The 14,764-nt window shown below is 44.3% G+C and overlaps 2 protein-coding genes across 7 annotated transcripts in view; both read left to right on the top strand.

Moving 5' to 3' along the window:
- LOC139660038 (RNA-binding protein 12-like) overlaps nt 1-14,764 on the top strand; it is a 47,540-nt gene that overhangs the window by 27,062 nt on the left and 5,714 nt on the right. The window lies entirely within an intron of this gene.
- On the top strand, nt 9,600-12,636 carry LOC139660040 (keratin-associated protein 4-3-like). 6 transcript variants are annotated; one of them, XM_071538083.1, is made up of 11 exons: nt 9,600-9,689; nt 9,889-9,956; nt 10,400-10,871; nt 11,110-11,175; nt 11,290-11,355; nt 11,470-11,535; nt 11,650-11,715; nt 11,830-11,895; nt 12,010-12,075; nt 12,190-12,255; nt 12,382-12,636. In XM_071538083.1, the coding sequence occupies exons 2-11, from the start codon at nt 9,890-9,892 to the stop codon at nt 12,401-12,403; spliced, it is 1,023 nt and encodes a 340-aa protein (XP_071394184.1). In that variant the 5' UTR covers nt 9,600-9,689; nt 9,889; the 3' UTR covers nt 12,404-12,636. The 6 variants fall into 6 exon arrangements, with proteins under 6 accessions (XP_071394184.1, XP_071394185.1, XP_071394186.1 ...); XM_071538084.1 differs by lacking the exon at nt 11,290-11,355; XM_071538085.1 differs by lacking the exon at nt 11,650-11,715.

The following is a 14,764-nucleotide window of genomic DNA, read 5'->3' as shown; positions in this document are numbered from 1 at the left end:
AAAATATAATAAATGTATATCGCAGTCACTCTTAGCTGCTTCCAATCAGTATGAATTTCATTCTCTATTGTTTTCAATACTTCAATTACGGATAGGAATGGAAGGAGTATAATGACCATTGTGTCAAAGCGCAAAACTGGAGAGTTATCCTTACTTAAACTACTACTGTTCTAACATTGTTTGTATCATTTTAGAATTTTAATGTGCTATTCAAATTTGATAGACATATTGTACAGCATCAATAAAAACACCCGGAATGCAGTTTCTTGATAAAAGGCTTATAAAATTACAAGTCAATCTTGTTGAACACCGTCGGAAAGAACAACCACTTCTGTCTTTAATATTGCTGTAATTCAACTAATTTTCACCACACATTCGGCCAATCTGATAAGGCAGCACAGCGCAACTCTGGCTAAGCAATATCATTGACTGTCTCAGTTCGGTAACACTTTATAATAGAGATTATTAGTGAATGGTGAATTTAGTATTATTTAATATTTATTAATTATTTAATGGATAAGTAACAACTACTTGACTAGTTAATTTCCAGAAATGGTTACTAATTACTTGTAGATAATGTAAATATTTAATCATTCATTACTGCATGTTAACAATTCAATGAATCGTGTACATGTTGTATTATGAATGCAAACATTTTGATTGCCTTAGTTAACAATTTGTCAGAAAATATAGTTCTATTTCATTTCATTTTATCCATGTTAAACCCTTTCAAATGTTATTAAGCATTCCTAAATAATTCATAAATTATTTGTAAAATATAAAAAAAAACATTATGTGGAACGACTAATGTTCACAATCCTTAGTAAAAGGTTAATAACTGTTTTGTAAAATATGAATGGAATTTACGTATCTTGGCCCTTACTGATGTTCACAATGCTTAGTAGCATGGCAGGTTACTTGGTTGGGAAGGGGGCTATGTGCGAAATGTTCTTTAATTCTCTGCACAATATATTCAAATAATGACAGACTTGATACTTTTCAGTTGGAGCCAGATTACAGTTTGGCTGCATTTTAATAGCATTTAATTGTCAAGCTCGGTATCTTAGCAAGACTTACCAAGCTACGATATATAGATAATATTAGCTAAAGAAGGTACCATTGGCTAGCAGATTACTGTAAAATGTGCTTATTATTATTATCCCATCTGATTATTGCTACTTTATTGAAGCAAATGGAACACACAGCTGATTAGAATGGGCTACCTCCTAGGTATACGACATCAAGTCCGTAATTATTTGAAAAGAGACTGAGTTTAGTTTGTTAGTAGTGGCTTGTAGTCGCATGTTAACATTAACATTGGTGACTTTGCCAAATGAGCTTGCTGACAAGTTATCTAGCTAACATTTTGTTCAGGTTAACTGAGCTGACTCTTCTCAAACTACAAGTCCAGAGTGTTTTGGAGAAGTGACTAGGGCTAAACAGGGCTAGACAGTTTACTGTGTCACAGGAACCGACATTGGGAAACAAATCTACCTTATCAGTCTAGAGCCCTGCATTCTGGCCCAACGGGACCCGACTGTATTGACAGATTCGGGCTGGGCTTCGGGCCGATTTCCACATCACTAGTGCGGGTTCGCGGGCTGTTATTTTTATTTTCATTTATTTTTTGGTTTGAGACTTGAAATCAATAGAGATATCAATCAAAGAAACTACTCATTTAAGAAAATACATAAAAATTGATTATAAAACAAAGTTAAAACAGAGAAATGTTTTAGCCTATCACAAAGACTACACACACAGTCTGGCACGCACACACGCCCTCTCGTCGCTTCCAAGTAAGCACTGGCCTCATGGACTAATGTTACTGTTCTTGAAATGTTCTTGAGAAAATGGACTTTAGCCATTTAGCTTTGGTGAAGCTTTTGATCATCCTACACTTCAATAAACCTCTGTGATGGCACCAGAACTGGCTGATGTGAGATCTGTGACACAACTGAAAAGCCTCTATTCATGATTTTATCATAGCGTAAACAATGAGGCACTTCAGAGTTCTTCTTGACCAGTAACTTGAAACCAGTGGAACAGCTCAGCTACACCAGATGCACAGACAGCTCGTAGCTGGATCTGAAATGCAGCAGGATCGTTGATAGTTGAGATGCGCATATATTTTTGGTGGACTACACAGCTGTATGTTGCATGGTAGCATCCGTTGCCTCGCTACATTCGTCTGCTCTTCTCCCTGTACTTCAACGACCCTGGTTGTCGGTGACTCCATCCATTTATTTCGGGTCCCATCCCCACATTTGGGCGAGATGTTGGCTGCTTTAGTAGGATTCTCAGCCTCCACACTTGGCTTCAGTCTGCCTGCACCGCTCATGAAATTGGTTTTATTGACAATTTGTCTGGCGGCATGGCCAAGTGTTATGGTTACATAGTTTAGATAAGAAATATTCAAGACGTTCTGCTAATCTATCTAATCTGGTGCACATTTCCTGTATATCACCATTAATTCCAGAGCCTGCTATAAAAAATCTTAAACTGGTCTTGTTCAATGTCAGATCTCTAAACAGTAAGTCATTTTCAATAAGTGACGTCATTACATCTAATGAAATTGACTTCATGTTTTTAACTGAAACGTGGTTAGACACAAATGTTGATCAAACTGTCTTCTTAGAGACTGCACCAGAGAATTTTAAATTTATAGACTCCCCAGTGTTCTTTGATGAATTTGGTTCCTTGCTGTCCATAGCCACTACTGAGTTTGATTGTTTAGTCATTGCAGGTGATTTTAATGTGCATGTTGACAATTTCAATGACAGCTGTGCCAAAGATCTTCATGCCCTATTAGAAACCTTTGACTTAATACAGCATGTGAATACATTAGATCTAATAATAACAAATGGTGTTACTATTTCAAATGTTGCCTTAGTGGATGTTGCCTTGTCAGATCTTTTTTTTTTTTTTTAGATCATTCTTTAATGTGTCTGTTATCCCAGATAACCATGTTACATCTGAAAAGGTTAAAATGATCTATTAATGGAAATACCAGCACAGTTTATGCAAGCAATCTCATATACACCAGCCTTTTTTTCAGCCTCTGTGGAGGAGCAAATGGAACACTTTAGCTCAAAGATTACAAAGGTTATTGATAAATTTGCACCAGTCAAGGAAAAAACTATCCCAGGCTCCATGGAGAAATGCTTTATCTATAAGGACTGAGAAAAGAGAATGACGGAAAGCGGAATGCAAATGGCGAAAATCTACGCTACCATTGGTGTTGTTTGACAGATAGGCTTGAAAACTGGGTTGGATTACTTTGTTTCTGTTGGTAGCTGAACATGTCAAATTGACCTGTGGAATCCCACAAGAATCAATACTGGGTCCTCTTCCCATTGGGCCAAATCATCCACAATAACAAAATCAATTACCACAACTATGCAGATGATACTCAAATCTATATAGCCCTTTCACCAGGTGATTATGGTCCCATTAACTCATTGTGTCAATGCACCGAACAAATAAATGACTGGCTGTGCCTGTCATGCCCTCTGCCTCCTAGTGTCTCTCTCTCTTTGTGTTTGGTTCGATTACAGAGCTGGAGTCAGGTGTGCAGAGTCAGGAGCCGGTCTGCTCAGCTGCAACTCATCACCCAATCATCTCCACTACTTAAGCCCGGCTCAAACCTCCAGACTCCGCCAGATTGTTTGACACAGTTCACTACCCTGTCCTGACTCCTGCCGCCTGCTCCAGCTCTGTAACTGACAGTCCTTCATCTAGCCTGCCGTCTCCCCAGGCCAGCCGCCAAGCCCGGACTCCTCCACTCCCCAGGCCAGCCGTCAAGCCCGGACTCCTCCAGCCGCCAAGCCCGGGCTCCTCCAGCCGCCAAGCCCGGACTCCTCCACTCCCCAGGCCAGCCTCGTCCTCCCCCTCCACAGTCCACCCAGCCTGGTCACCTCTTTTCTTCCTCCACATTCCCTTACCTGACATTCTATTAAATCATTATTTAAACTACCCTGCTGCCTCCACGTGTTGTGTCTCTGCCTTTGAGTCCAACAACCTCAACCCGTGACAGTACAATCTGGCCACTATGGACTCTGCAGAGCACGAAACGTTGAGACAAGCAATTACCCTTCAAGGTCAGCGTTTAGGCCAACATGACCAGTCCCTGCAACGTCTTTCGGACCAGCTACAGGAGGTTAATACTGCTCTGATGACCCTTAACGAGCATTTAGCCTCAGCACCAGCCCTCACTGCGTCTCCACCTGCCGCTAGCCAACAGCCAGCCTCAGTTAGTCCGTCAGCCCCTCCTGTAGCCTCAGCCCCAGAGCCAAACATTCCTCCGCCGGCTAAATATTCCGGAGACCCAAATTCCTGTCGCCAATTCCTTATGCAGTGTCGGTTAGCGTTCAGCGCTCAGCCCACTCGATACGCAAATGAAGCCGCCAAAGTAGCTTACCTGGTGAATTTGTTGGAAGGCCCTCCGTTACACCTTTTCAATGTCCTCTTCGAACAAGGCTCCCCTCTGGCCATGTCGTTTGCTGCCTTCGCCGAAGAGTTGAAACAAGCTTACGATCACCCAGTTCGTGGGCAGCAAGCTGGTCAGCGCCTGTTAAGGCTCCGTCAAGGGAGACTCTCAGTCCGTGAGTTTGTTAATCAGTTCAGAAGCCTCGCGGTAGAATCTGGTTGGAACAACAGTGCCCTTATATCCGCCTTCCAAAGCGGCCTTAACAGGGAGATTGGAAAGGAGCTCGCTCTCCGGGGGGGAATTGTCTTCCTTGGATGAGGCCATCAAATTAGCCATTGGGGTAGCCGACCAAGTCTCACTGTGGCGTGTCGAGCCTTTTCCACCTGCCCAGCCCTTAGCTCTCCGTCCAGGCCCCCCGAATCTACACAAGCCCTGCCGTGAAGCGCTGAGTAGCTCCGAGGCAGAGCCCATGCAAGTGGATCGTGTTCATCTGTCCCCTGAAGAACAAGCCCGTAGGCTTAACTCCCAGTCATGTTTGTATTGTGGTCAGCCCGGTCATTTCCTTGCCTCCTGTCCTGTTCGTCCAGCAAAAGGCCCGGCTCGTCAGTAGTGGGAGAAATACTGGCGAGCCATGCAGTTAGTTCATCTCCCCCAGTTCGTTCTCTGTTGGATGCTGCCCTCGTGTGGCGAAGTCAATCATATCCCCTCTCTGCTCTCGTTGACTCAGGGGCTGATGATGCTTATTGACAGGACAGTGTGCCAGCAGCTGGGCATCAAGACTGAGCCCCTCGATGTCCCACTGGAGTCTAAAGCCCTCACAGGGATGCCGCTGGCCAGGGTGGACGGTAAGACTGTTCCTGTGTCTCTTCGCCTGTCAGGAAATCACCAAGAGGTAATCAGTTTCCATGTCATTGATTGTCCTCATGTGCCGTTAGTTCTGGGATTCCCTTGGTTAAAGATTCATAATCCACAGATGGATTGGGCCACTAGCAAGATAGTTTCCTGGAGTTCTTACTGTCATTCAAATTGTCTTCACTCTGCTCTGACTCCTGCCTCTGAACCTTGTCCTCTACTGAAACCCACAGATTTGTCCTCGGTGCCTGAGATTTACCATGATTTAGCCCCTGTATTCAGTAAACAGAAGGCTCTGTCTCTACCTCCTCACCGGCCGTATGATTGTGCCATTGAACTCTTGTCTGGAGCTCCTCTTCCCAGCAGCAGGCTCTACAATCTCTCCCGACCGGGGCAGCAGGCCATGGAGACGTACATTCGGGATTCTCTGGCGGCAGGGGTCATTAGACCATCTTCCTCTCCGGTGGGTGCAGGTTTTTTCTTTGTGGGAAAGAAGGATGGCACTCTCAGGCCTTGTATTGATTTTCGGGGACTTAACAACATAACTGTCAAGAACAAGTATCCTCTGCCTCTGATTGACTCTGCATTTGTCCCTCTGCACGGTGCCACTGTCTTCACCAAACTGGATTTGCGCAATGCTTACCACCTTGTGCGCATTAGGGAGGGGGACAAGTGGAAGACTGCTTTCAACACTCCTATGGGTCACTTTGAGTATCTGGTGATGCTTTTTGGCCTGACAAATGCTCCAGCAGTCTTCCAGGCTCTCGTTAATGACATCCTCAGAGACATGATTAACCGGTTTGTATTTGTCTACCTAGATGACATTCTGATCTTCTCCCAGTCTCCTCAGGAACACCAGGTCCATGTCCGTCAGGTGCTGCAGCGTCTCCTTGAGAATAAGCTATTTGTAAAAGCGGAGAAGTGTGAATTCCATGCCTCGACTGTGTCCTTTTTGGGCTATATCATCACACAGGGCGAAGTGCGCATGGATCCAGCCAAGGTCTCCGATGTCTCCAACTGGCCCGCTCCCACTAGCCGTAAGCAGCTGCAGCGCTTCCTGGGGTTCGCCAACTTTTACCGGAGGTTCATTCAAGATTACAGTTGAATGGCAGATTGCTGCCCCTCTGACAGCCCTCACCTCCACCTTGTCCTCCTTCCGCTGGACACTTGAGGCTGATGCAGCCTTCTCTGAGCTCAAGCGTCGCTTTGTCTCCACTCCCGTCCTGGTCCAGCCCGACCCGTCACTGCAGTTTATTGTAGAGGTGGACCCTTCATAGTTTGGACCGATCACAAGAACCTCTTGTACATCCAGACGGCTAAGCGGCTAAACTCTCGCCAGGCAAGGTGGGCCTTGTCCTTTGGTCGTTTTAACTTCACCCTTACTTACCGTCCAGGCTCCAGGAACGTGAAGCCTGATGCCTTGTCCCGTCAGTTCGCTGGTGAGGATGAAAACTCTGACCCTGAGCCCATACTGCCTTCCTCCTGTATAGTTGCCACTGTTGCGTGGGAGATTGAATCTCTGGTTCCTCAAGCCCAGAACGTCCAGCCCGACCCAGGTAACGGTCCTCCGAACTGTCTATTTGTCCCAGACTCTGTCCGCTCCCAGGTTCTGCTGTGGGCTCATTCCTCCCGCCTTACCTGTCACCCTGGAATCCACCGAACCCTCTCCTTCCTTCAGCAACGCTTCTGGTGGCCCACCATGAAGGCAGACACTCGGTCCTTCGTGGCTGCCTTTACCTTCTGATATAGTCTCTGACAGAGGACCCCAGTTCACTTCTCAAGTGTGGAAGGCGTTCTGTGTAGCCTTGGGAGCAACCTCCAGTCTCTCTTTGGGCTACCACCCTCAGACCAATGGCCAGATGGAGCGGGCTAACCAGGAGATGGAGGCTGCGCTCCGCTGCATCACCTCTGCCAACCCCTCCTCCTGGAGCTCTCAACTACTCTGGGTTGAGTATGCCCATAACACTCTCACTAACTCCTCCTCTGGTCTGTCTCCTTTTCTCTGCTCACTTGGCTATCAGCCTCCTCTGTTTCCTGCCCAGGAGAGTGACATTGCTGTTCCGTCAGTCCAGGCCCACATGCGCCGTTGTCGCAGTGTATGGAAACGTGCCCGCTCAGCTCTCCTTCGTGCATCCACCAGGACCCAGGATCAAGCCAATCGTCACCGTACCCCTGCACCCAACTATGCACCCGGGCAGAAGGTATGGCTTCTTGCTAAGGATCTGTCTCTCAAGGTTGAATCAAAAAAGCTCTCCCCTCGTTATGTTGGCCCATATGAAATTGAGTCTGTCGTTAACCCCTATGCTGTCCGGCTGAAGCTCCCTGCCTCTTTTCGTATCCATCCTACATTCCATGTGTCCCAACTCAAGCCTGTCCAGTCCAGCCCCCTCTCTCCCCCCGCAGCTGCTCCCCCTCCTCCTCGGATGGTGGCTGACCATCCGGCGTACTCCGTCCGGCGCATCCTAGACGTCGGCCGCCGGGGCAGGGGGTTCCAGTACCTTATCGACTGGGAGGGGTACGGTCCTGAGGAGCGCTGTTGGGTCCCTTGGCGCAACATCTTGGACCCCACACTCATCAGGGATTTCAATCGGCAGCATCCTGACTGGGCCAGAGGTGCACCAGGTGGCGCCCGTGGGGGGGGGGGGGTGTACTGTCATGCCCTCTGCCTCCTAGTGTTTCTCTCTCTTTGTGTTTGGTTCAATTACAGAGCTGGAGTCAGGTGTGCAGAGTCAGGAGCCGGTCTGCTCAGCTGCAACTCATCACCCAATCATCTCCACTACTTAAGCCCGGCTCAAACCTCCAGACTCCGCCAGATTGTTTGACACAGTTCACTACCCTGTCCTGACTCCTGCCGCCTGCTCCAGCTCTGGAAGTGCCACAGTTCCATTAAATAAGGACAAAACTGAGGTTATAGTTTTTGGCCCACAAAATGAAAGGCAAAAAGTTAGATCTTATCTTGACTCCCTTTCTCTAAAAACTAAAGACCAAGCCAGAAATCTAGGGGTAATCCTGCAGTCAGATCTAAATTTTAACAGCCATATAAAATCTAAACTAGTAACTAAATCTGCCTTTTATCATCTGAAAAATATATCAAGAGTCAGGATTCATATCCAAAGTGCACCTGAAAAAGCTGATCCATGCATTCATCTCAAGCAGATTGGATTACAATAATGGCCTCTATTCAGGTCGATCTAAAAACGAGGGGTCTGGGGGCAGCTACACTTAGTTCAAAATGCAGCAGCAAGAGTACTGACGAAAACGAAAAAATATGAACACATCACCCCAATTCTCAAGTCTCTATATTGGCTCCCAATGAGTCAAAGAATTGCGTTTAAAATACTATTACTTTAAGTTTATAAATCGAAAAATGGGTTAGGTCCTAAATACATTTCTGACATGCTTTTATCATATGAGCCCTCAAGAATGCTTAGATCATCTGAAATGAAGCATCGCCTTAGTTCATGCAGGACACGGACGTCACGCGTTGCTAGTCATCTACCAGCTGATCACCACGCACACCAATCATAATCCATTCTCATAACAAGGCGGTCTATTTAAATGGCCTCCTCCTACACTGATTCCTGCTTCACAACTGCTGCACACTCTGCTGCTTGGTAAAGCTTTACCTCCACCTCCCCAGCCTCCACCTGTTATAGTCTATGCAGTTGAGCCCACGGTGGCTCTTAAGTATCAGCACTGCTGAGTGTTGCTGCTCCGGCTCTGCTCTATATTCTTCCATGGGGGATTTGCATGGCGCCCCTGCTATACCTTCAGCATGCTTGCTGGGTAAGCAGGGAGCTGCTACAGCAGGGCCATATCCGCCAATCATAACTGTATTACCTTTAGTTGCAATTAATGGTTTTATCTTGTGACTAAAGTGTTCCTGACTGAAATTAGTTTGTTGACCATCCCCAGAGTCAGAACAAAACATGGGGAGGCAGCATTCTCTTATCACGCTCCCAGATAATATTAGACATGCCCCTAATTTGACCATTTTCAAATCTAGGCTAAAAACGTACATGTTCTCCGTTGCCAATAACTAAGTCACCTTTTGTCTGCATTATTGATCTCCTGCTACTTTGGTATTTTATTTTAGTCATTTTTTATCCTGTGTGGACTGACTCAGGGCTCTTGGTTGAGGTTAGATCAATGTTGTTTGTCTACATAGCCCTACATTACGAAATACAATGAGAGTGTATGTCCAGCAAAATACTACACACGCATTGAGGAAATCAACCAAAAGGAGACTAATACCCACCCAGAAATCTTGCCTGCCTTGCCCATATAAAGATGGGTGTACTCAACTCTCAACTGTCAGATGCCAAGATTCACATCACCTGTGGATCTAATACACTTCACTTTGCTGTCTTTGACAACAGCCTTTTAACATTGACTCTCAATCTGTGGAAAGGTAAGAAGTAAATATTTCAACATCATTTCACTAATATGAGGAAGACAATGTCCTTGTGATCCATCCAAGTAAGGACACTGAATGTATATTGTGATTTGTAGTCTGAATTATATTGTTGGATGTTTAAATTAAATTAAAAAACAAAATAAATGTGAATGTGAATGAAATGTGTGTGATTTTGTTTGGTTCTTGTTTTCAGAATGAAGTGTACCGTGGCCTTCACTGTGTTGATGCTGGCCGTCCTAATGGTTGATCCTGGGGAATGTGGTAAATACAGTAAATTTCAGTTTTGGAATATGTATGACTATATAAAATGTATAAAGCTAGATGTAAAGCTATATAAAGATAAAGTTATTAAGTGGATTACATATAAAGTAAGGGGTGCATTCTATAGTGTGCAATAACCTAGCTTTAGCTTTTGCATTTCAAAAGCATTTTTTTGCATTTTTGCATTCATCTACGAGTCTAAATGTTTTATCCAATGTTTAATTTAGTCCTGGCAGAAGTCTGATTTTGTTATGAAGCGCTGTATTGCATGTCAAACACACTCTTTAACAAGACATGGTAAATACAAAGAGAGATTCATTAATATATAAATTATTTCAAATATATAATTAAAATGAAAAAATGGAGGAATCAGAACATTGTTATAATACTGATTTGCTGTGATGTCATGTGTTCATAAACATTTTTATCTTTGTTAAATTTAGGTTGCTATCCTTGCAGACCCCATTGTTGCAGACCCCGTTGTTGCAGACCCCGTTGTTGCATACCCCATTGTTGCAGACCCCGTTGTTGCATACCCCATTGTTGCAGACCATGTCCTTGCAGACCCCGTCCTTGCAGACCCCCTCCTTGCATATTTCCTCCTTGCATACTCCCTCCTTGCAGACCCCCTCCTTGCATACTCCCTCCTTGCATACTCCCTCCTTGCATACTCCCTCCTTGCAGACCCCCTCCTTGCATATTTCCTCCTTGCAGACCCCCTCCTTGCAGACCCACTCCTTGGATACTCCCTCCTTGCATACGCCCTCCTTGCAGACCCACTCCTTGGATACTCCCTCCTTGCATACGCCCTCCTTGCAGACCCCCTCCTTGCATACTTCCTCCTTGCACACTTCCTCCTTGCATACCCCCTCCTTGCATACCCCCGCCTAGGCCCTGCCCACCTGGCAAAGGAAGGTAAAGACTTCTAACTAGTAAACACTGTTCATATCTGCTAGAAAACTGCTAAAAAGATTCAAGATGTAAAAGACTTCAGTATTATAAATGTTATGCCAAACAAAACCTGAATCTGATTCCCTTCTTCCTCCATCAGGCCTGGAGGCCAAAACTTCTAGTCTAGTAGACTAGACTAGTAGTCTTTAAAGTAATATATACATTTTGTCATATGTGATTCCCTTCCTTCCTCCTGCACCAGGAATGGCGGCACGGGCTCGAAAGGAGGACCCCAAAACTTCAACATGAACCAGAAGGGAGGCAGCCAGTATGTTTTTTCCAAAACTCAACCACTGTCACATTATGATGACAGTGACTAGTAGTTTTTAAAGTAATATATACATTTTGTCATATGTGATTCCCTTCCTTCCTCCTGCACCAGGAATGGCGGCGCGGGCTCGAAAGGAGGACCCCAAAACTTCAACATGACCCAGAAGGAAGGCAGCCAGTACGGTTTTTCCAAAACTCAACCACTGTCACATTATGATGACAGTGACTAATAGTCTTTAAAGTAATATATACATTTTGTCATATGTGATTCCCTTCCTTCCTCCTGCACCAGGAATGGCGGCACAGGCTCGAAAGGAGGACCCCAAAACTTCAACATGACCCAGAAGGGAGGAAGCAAGTACGGTTTTTCCAAAACTCAACCACTGTCACATTATGATGACAGTGACTAATAGTCTTTAAAGTAATATATACATTTTGTCATATGTGATTCCCTTCCTTCCTCCTGCACCAGGAATGGCGGCACAGGCTCGAAAGGAGGACCCCAAAACTTCAACATGACCCAGAAGGGAGGAAGCAAGTACGGTTTTTCCAAAACTCAACCACTGTCACATTATGATGACAGTGACTAGTAGTCTTTAAAGTAATATATACATTTTGTCATATGTGATTCCAATCCTTCCTCCTGCACCAGGAATGGTGGCACGGGCTCGAAAGGAGGACCCCAAAACTTCAACATGACCCAGAAGGGAGGCAGCCAGTACGGTTTTTCCAAAACTCAACCACTGTCACATTATGATGACAGTGACTAGTAGTCTTTAAAGTAATATATACATTCTGTCATATGTGATTCCAATCCTTCCTCCTGCACCAGCAATGGCGGCGCGGGCTCGAAAGGAGGACCCCAAAACTTCAACATGAACCAGCAGGGAGGCAGCCAGTATGTTTTTTCCAAAACTCAACCACTGTCACATTATGATGACAGTGACTAGTAGTCTTTAAAGTAATATATACATTTTGTCATATGTGATTCCCTTCCTTCCTCCTGCATCAGGCATGGCTTCGTGGGCTCGTACGGAGGACCCCAAAACTTCAACATGAACCAGAAGGGAGGCAACCAGTACGGTTTTTCCAAAACTCAAGCACTGTCACATTATGATGACAGTGACTAGTAGTCTTTTAAGTAATACATCAATTTTATCTTGTCAAATAAAATCTGAGTGTTATTCTCTTCCTTCTACACCAGGAATGGCGGTTTGGGACGCTAAATCTTTCAGGGTTCATCTGAAGGGGCCACTCTGATGCTACGCTTTTGGAAAAACACAATTGGCTCTTACTGCTAAAGCTTCTTGCTCTGCAATGCGAGTAACAAATTGACTAACTACCATACTAGAAGTCTCATGACTCCATGACTCACTTGAGATGAAGTGATGTTTTTCATGTCAATCAACATATGCCCTGCACTGCCCTGATGAATAAATCTGCATTATGAAAAGTCAAAGCAACTCTCCTTTGTGTTATTATTAAAGTGAATAAGTTACTGTCATTTGATTTCAAGATGATGATGAACATTGATATTCAATTTGTCTTATGAAAATGCTCTGTTAGTGGGGTATAAAAAAAAGAAAAAGGTGTACTGTTCTTGTCATCAGTTAATAAAATGATCACACTTCAGTGTGTGTGTGTGTGTGTGTGCGTGTTAACAGATCAGCCTTTAAAGCTGGTAAGAAGTGTGGAAGATGTTATATGAATCATCTGTGTGTGTGTGTGTGTGTGTGTGTGTGTGCGTGTGCGTGTGTGTGTGTGTGTGTGTGTGCCTTCCATCCTTCCATCTAATAACTGCCACATTTACTGTCTCTCTGTCTCTCTCACTATAGCGCTGGATTTCTAAATATTGGTCAGAATCAATCTGTTGATTGTCTTATAGTTCTCTCTCACACACACAAGAGGTAGATGACCAACTGCATGTTTTCTTTTTATTTGTGTCTATAAGCCAAGAGAAAGCACATGTAGTATGAGCGGCACATGTCACGGTACTATAGCAGCTCACCTTACCAAGTGCATTCACCTCAATCTCTGAACCATAAGAACAACGAAACAAAGGTGAAGGCTTTTAAAGAGACGCATGTTAGCTGCAGGTTGTGTTTGGATGACAACACTGTCAAGGGTAAACGTTGTGATAAGTGATTAGTGATAAACACTCCACTCCATATTCACCCATAGGCACTTTTCAAGACAATGCTTATAGGATGGGTGCAACATTGACTGCTGCGTCCCCCATAGAGAACAAGGAATGAAGGCACTTCCACTGTATCCCAGTTACGCAGTCGCTCTTCCTTATTATGTAGTACTGCTGTGCTGCAAACTAGTTGCATCTTGGTATCATCAACTAAGCAAGTATCACACATATTGCAGGCTCAGTAAAAGTCAGGTTCAATGTATCCATAAGTTCATGGTGCTACTGATGTTCTTTGTTCGTAGCTGTTCTGTGGAGACCATAGAGGGGCAAATATTGCAAAAGCTGCTTCAGTAGTCCTAAATATGTTACAAGATGGAATGATATGGAAGCAAAGATTCAAGATTACATCATTCAGTGCTTAGTGGGGGATATGGAACTGGCAGTGTCATTTCGGATACAATCACAGCATTGCATTAAAGAATTGGTTTACTGTAGTTAAAACAGAAGCTGAACTGGATACTGAAATCTCAAATGATGATTGGTGTAACATATAAGATACAACACACATTCACTACTTCACAGAGACGGAAGGAATTATGTTGGAAGTTTGTGTCGTAGTTTTTTAGGACACCTTTAGTTAAGCGTAGACAACTTCAAACTCAGCCGTGTTGGAGAAGGTGAGGTCAATTGGATGCAAATCACTCACATGTATTTCGGAACTGTCAGAAACTACAGCTGTTCTGGGACACAAGGTAGTCTTGTATATGAGTTTCCTAAGAAATGTTCTGTACTGTATTGTGGAAACATGAAGATGTATTAGGTGATGATAAGTATTTGGTGAGGCTATGACTACGACCAGTGGTTGGACATAGTGCGACAGATTTTTCCCATGGAAAAGGTTAACACACGTACTCAGACTTCAAGGACAATTTGATGATAAATGGAACAAATCTGAGTTTACATCGCAACAGATGGACACGAAGGAACTGCATATGAATACTCCACTGCAAAGTATATTCAGTGCATTCCAGGAGTTATTTTGTGAAGAAGTGATGTCATTCACCTTTTCGTTATACCCATTTTCCCTCAACCTGCCTGGTCTTCTTCTACTTCAGTTCGTGATTTCCTGCATTTCCCAGAATGATTTTCGACAAACCCCAGACAATGGGCCTCATGCAAGAACATTTTTGTATTCTTATCTTACATTTCTCATACTTTTTTGTGAGGTGGACTTGTAGGAATGTGCCACGTCAGAATCACCTAACGTTCACAAAGACTTGTGTAACTAAGGCTATACTTACTGCTACACTGTGCAGTGTGCGGGGAATGTTGATGGTGGGATAAACCAGCTGGAGATTGGAGAAGTGTATACCGTTAATTAAATTAAAATTTAATTGGAATTTAGTCTATAATTACATTGTGTATGCACTGTGTAGCCCATTTGACCCGC

Source organism: Centroberyx affinis, unplaced genomic scaffold, assembly GCF_046629955.1.
Source record: "Centroberyx affinis isolate AG114_WGS23_722 - 3 ecotype Tasmania unplaced genomic scaffold, CSIRO-AGI_Caff_v1 ptg003204l_1, whole genome shotgun sequence".
NCBI lineage: Eukaryota > Metazoa > Chordata > Actinopteri > Beryciformes > Berycidae > Centroberyx > Centroberyx affinis.
Note: the sequence above shows the minus strand (reverse complement) of the source record. Positions and strands in the feature narration are given on the sequence as shown.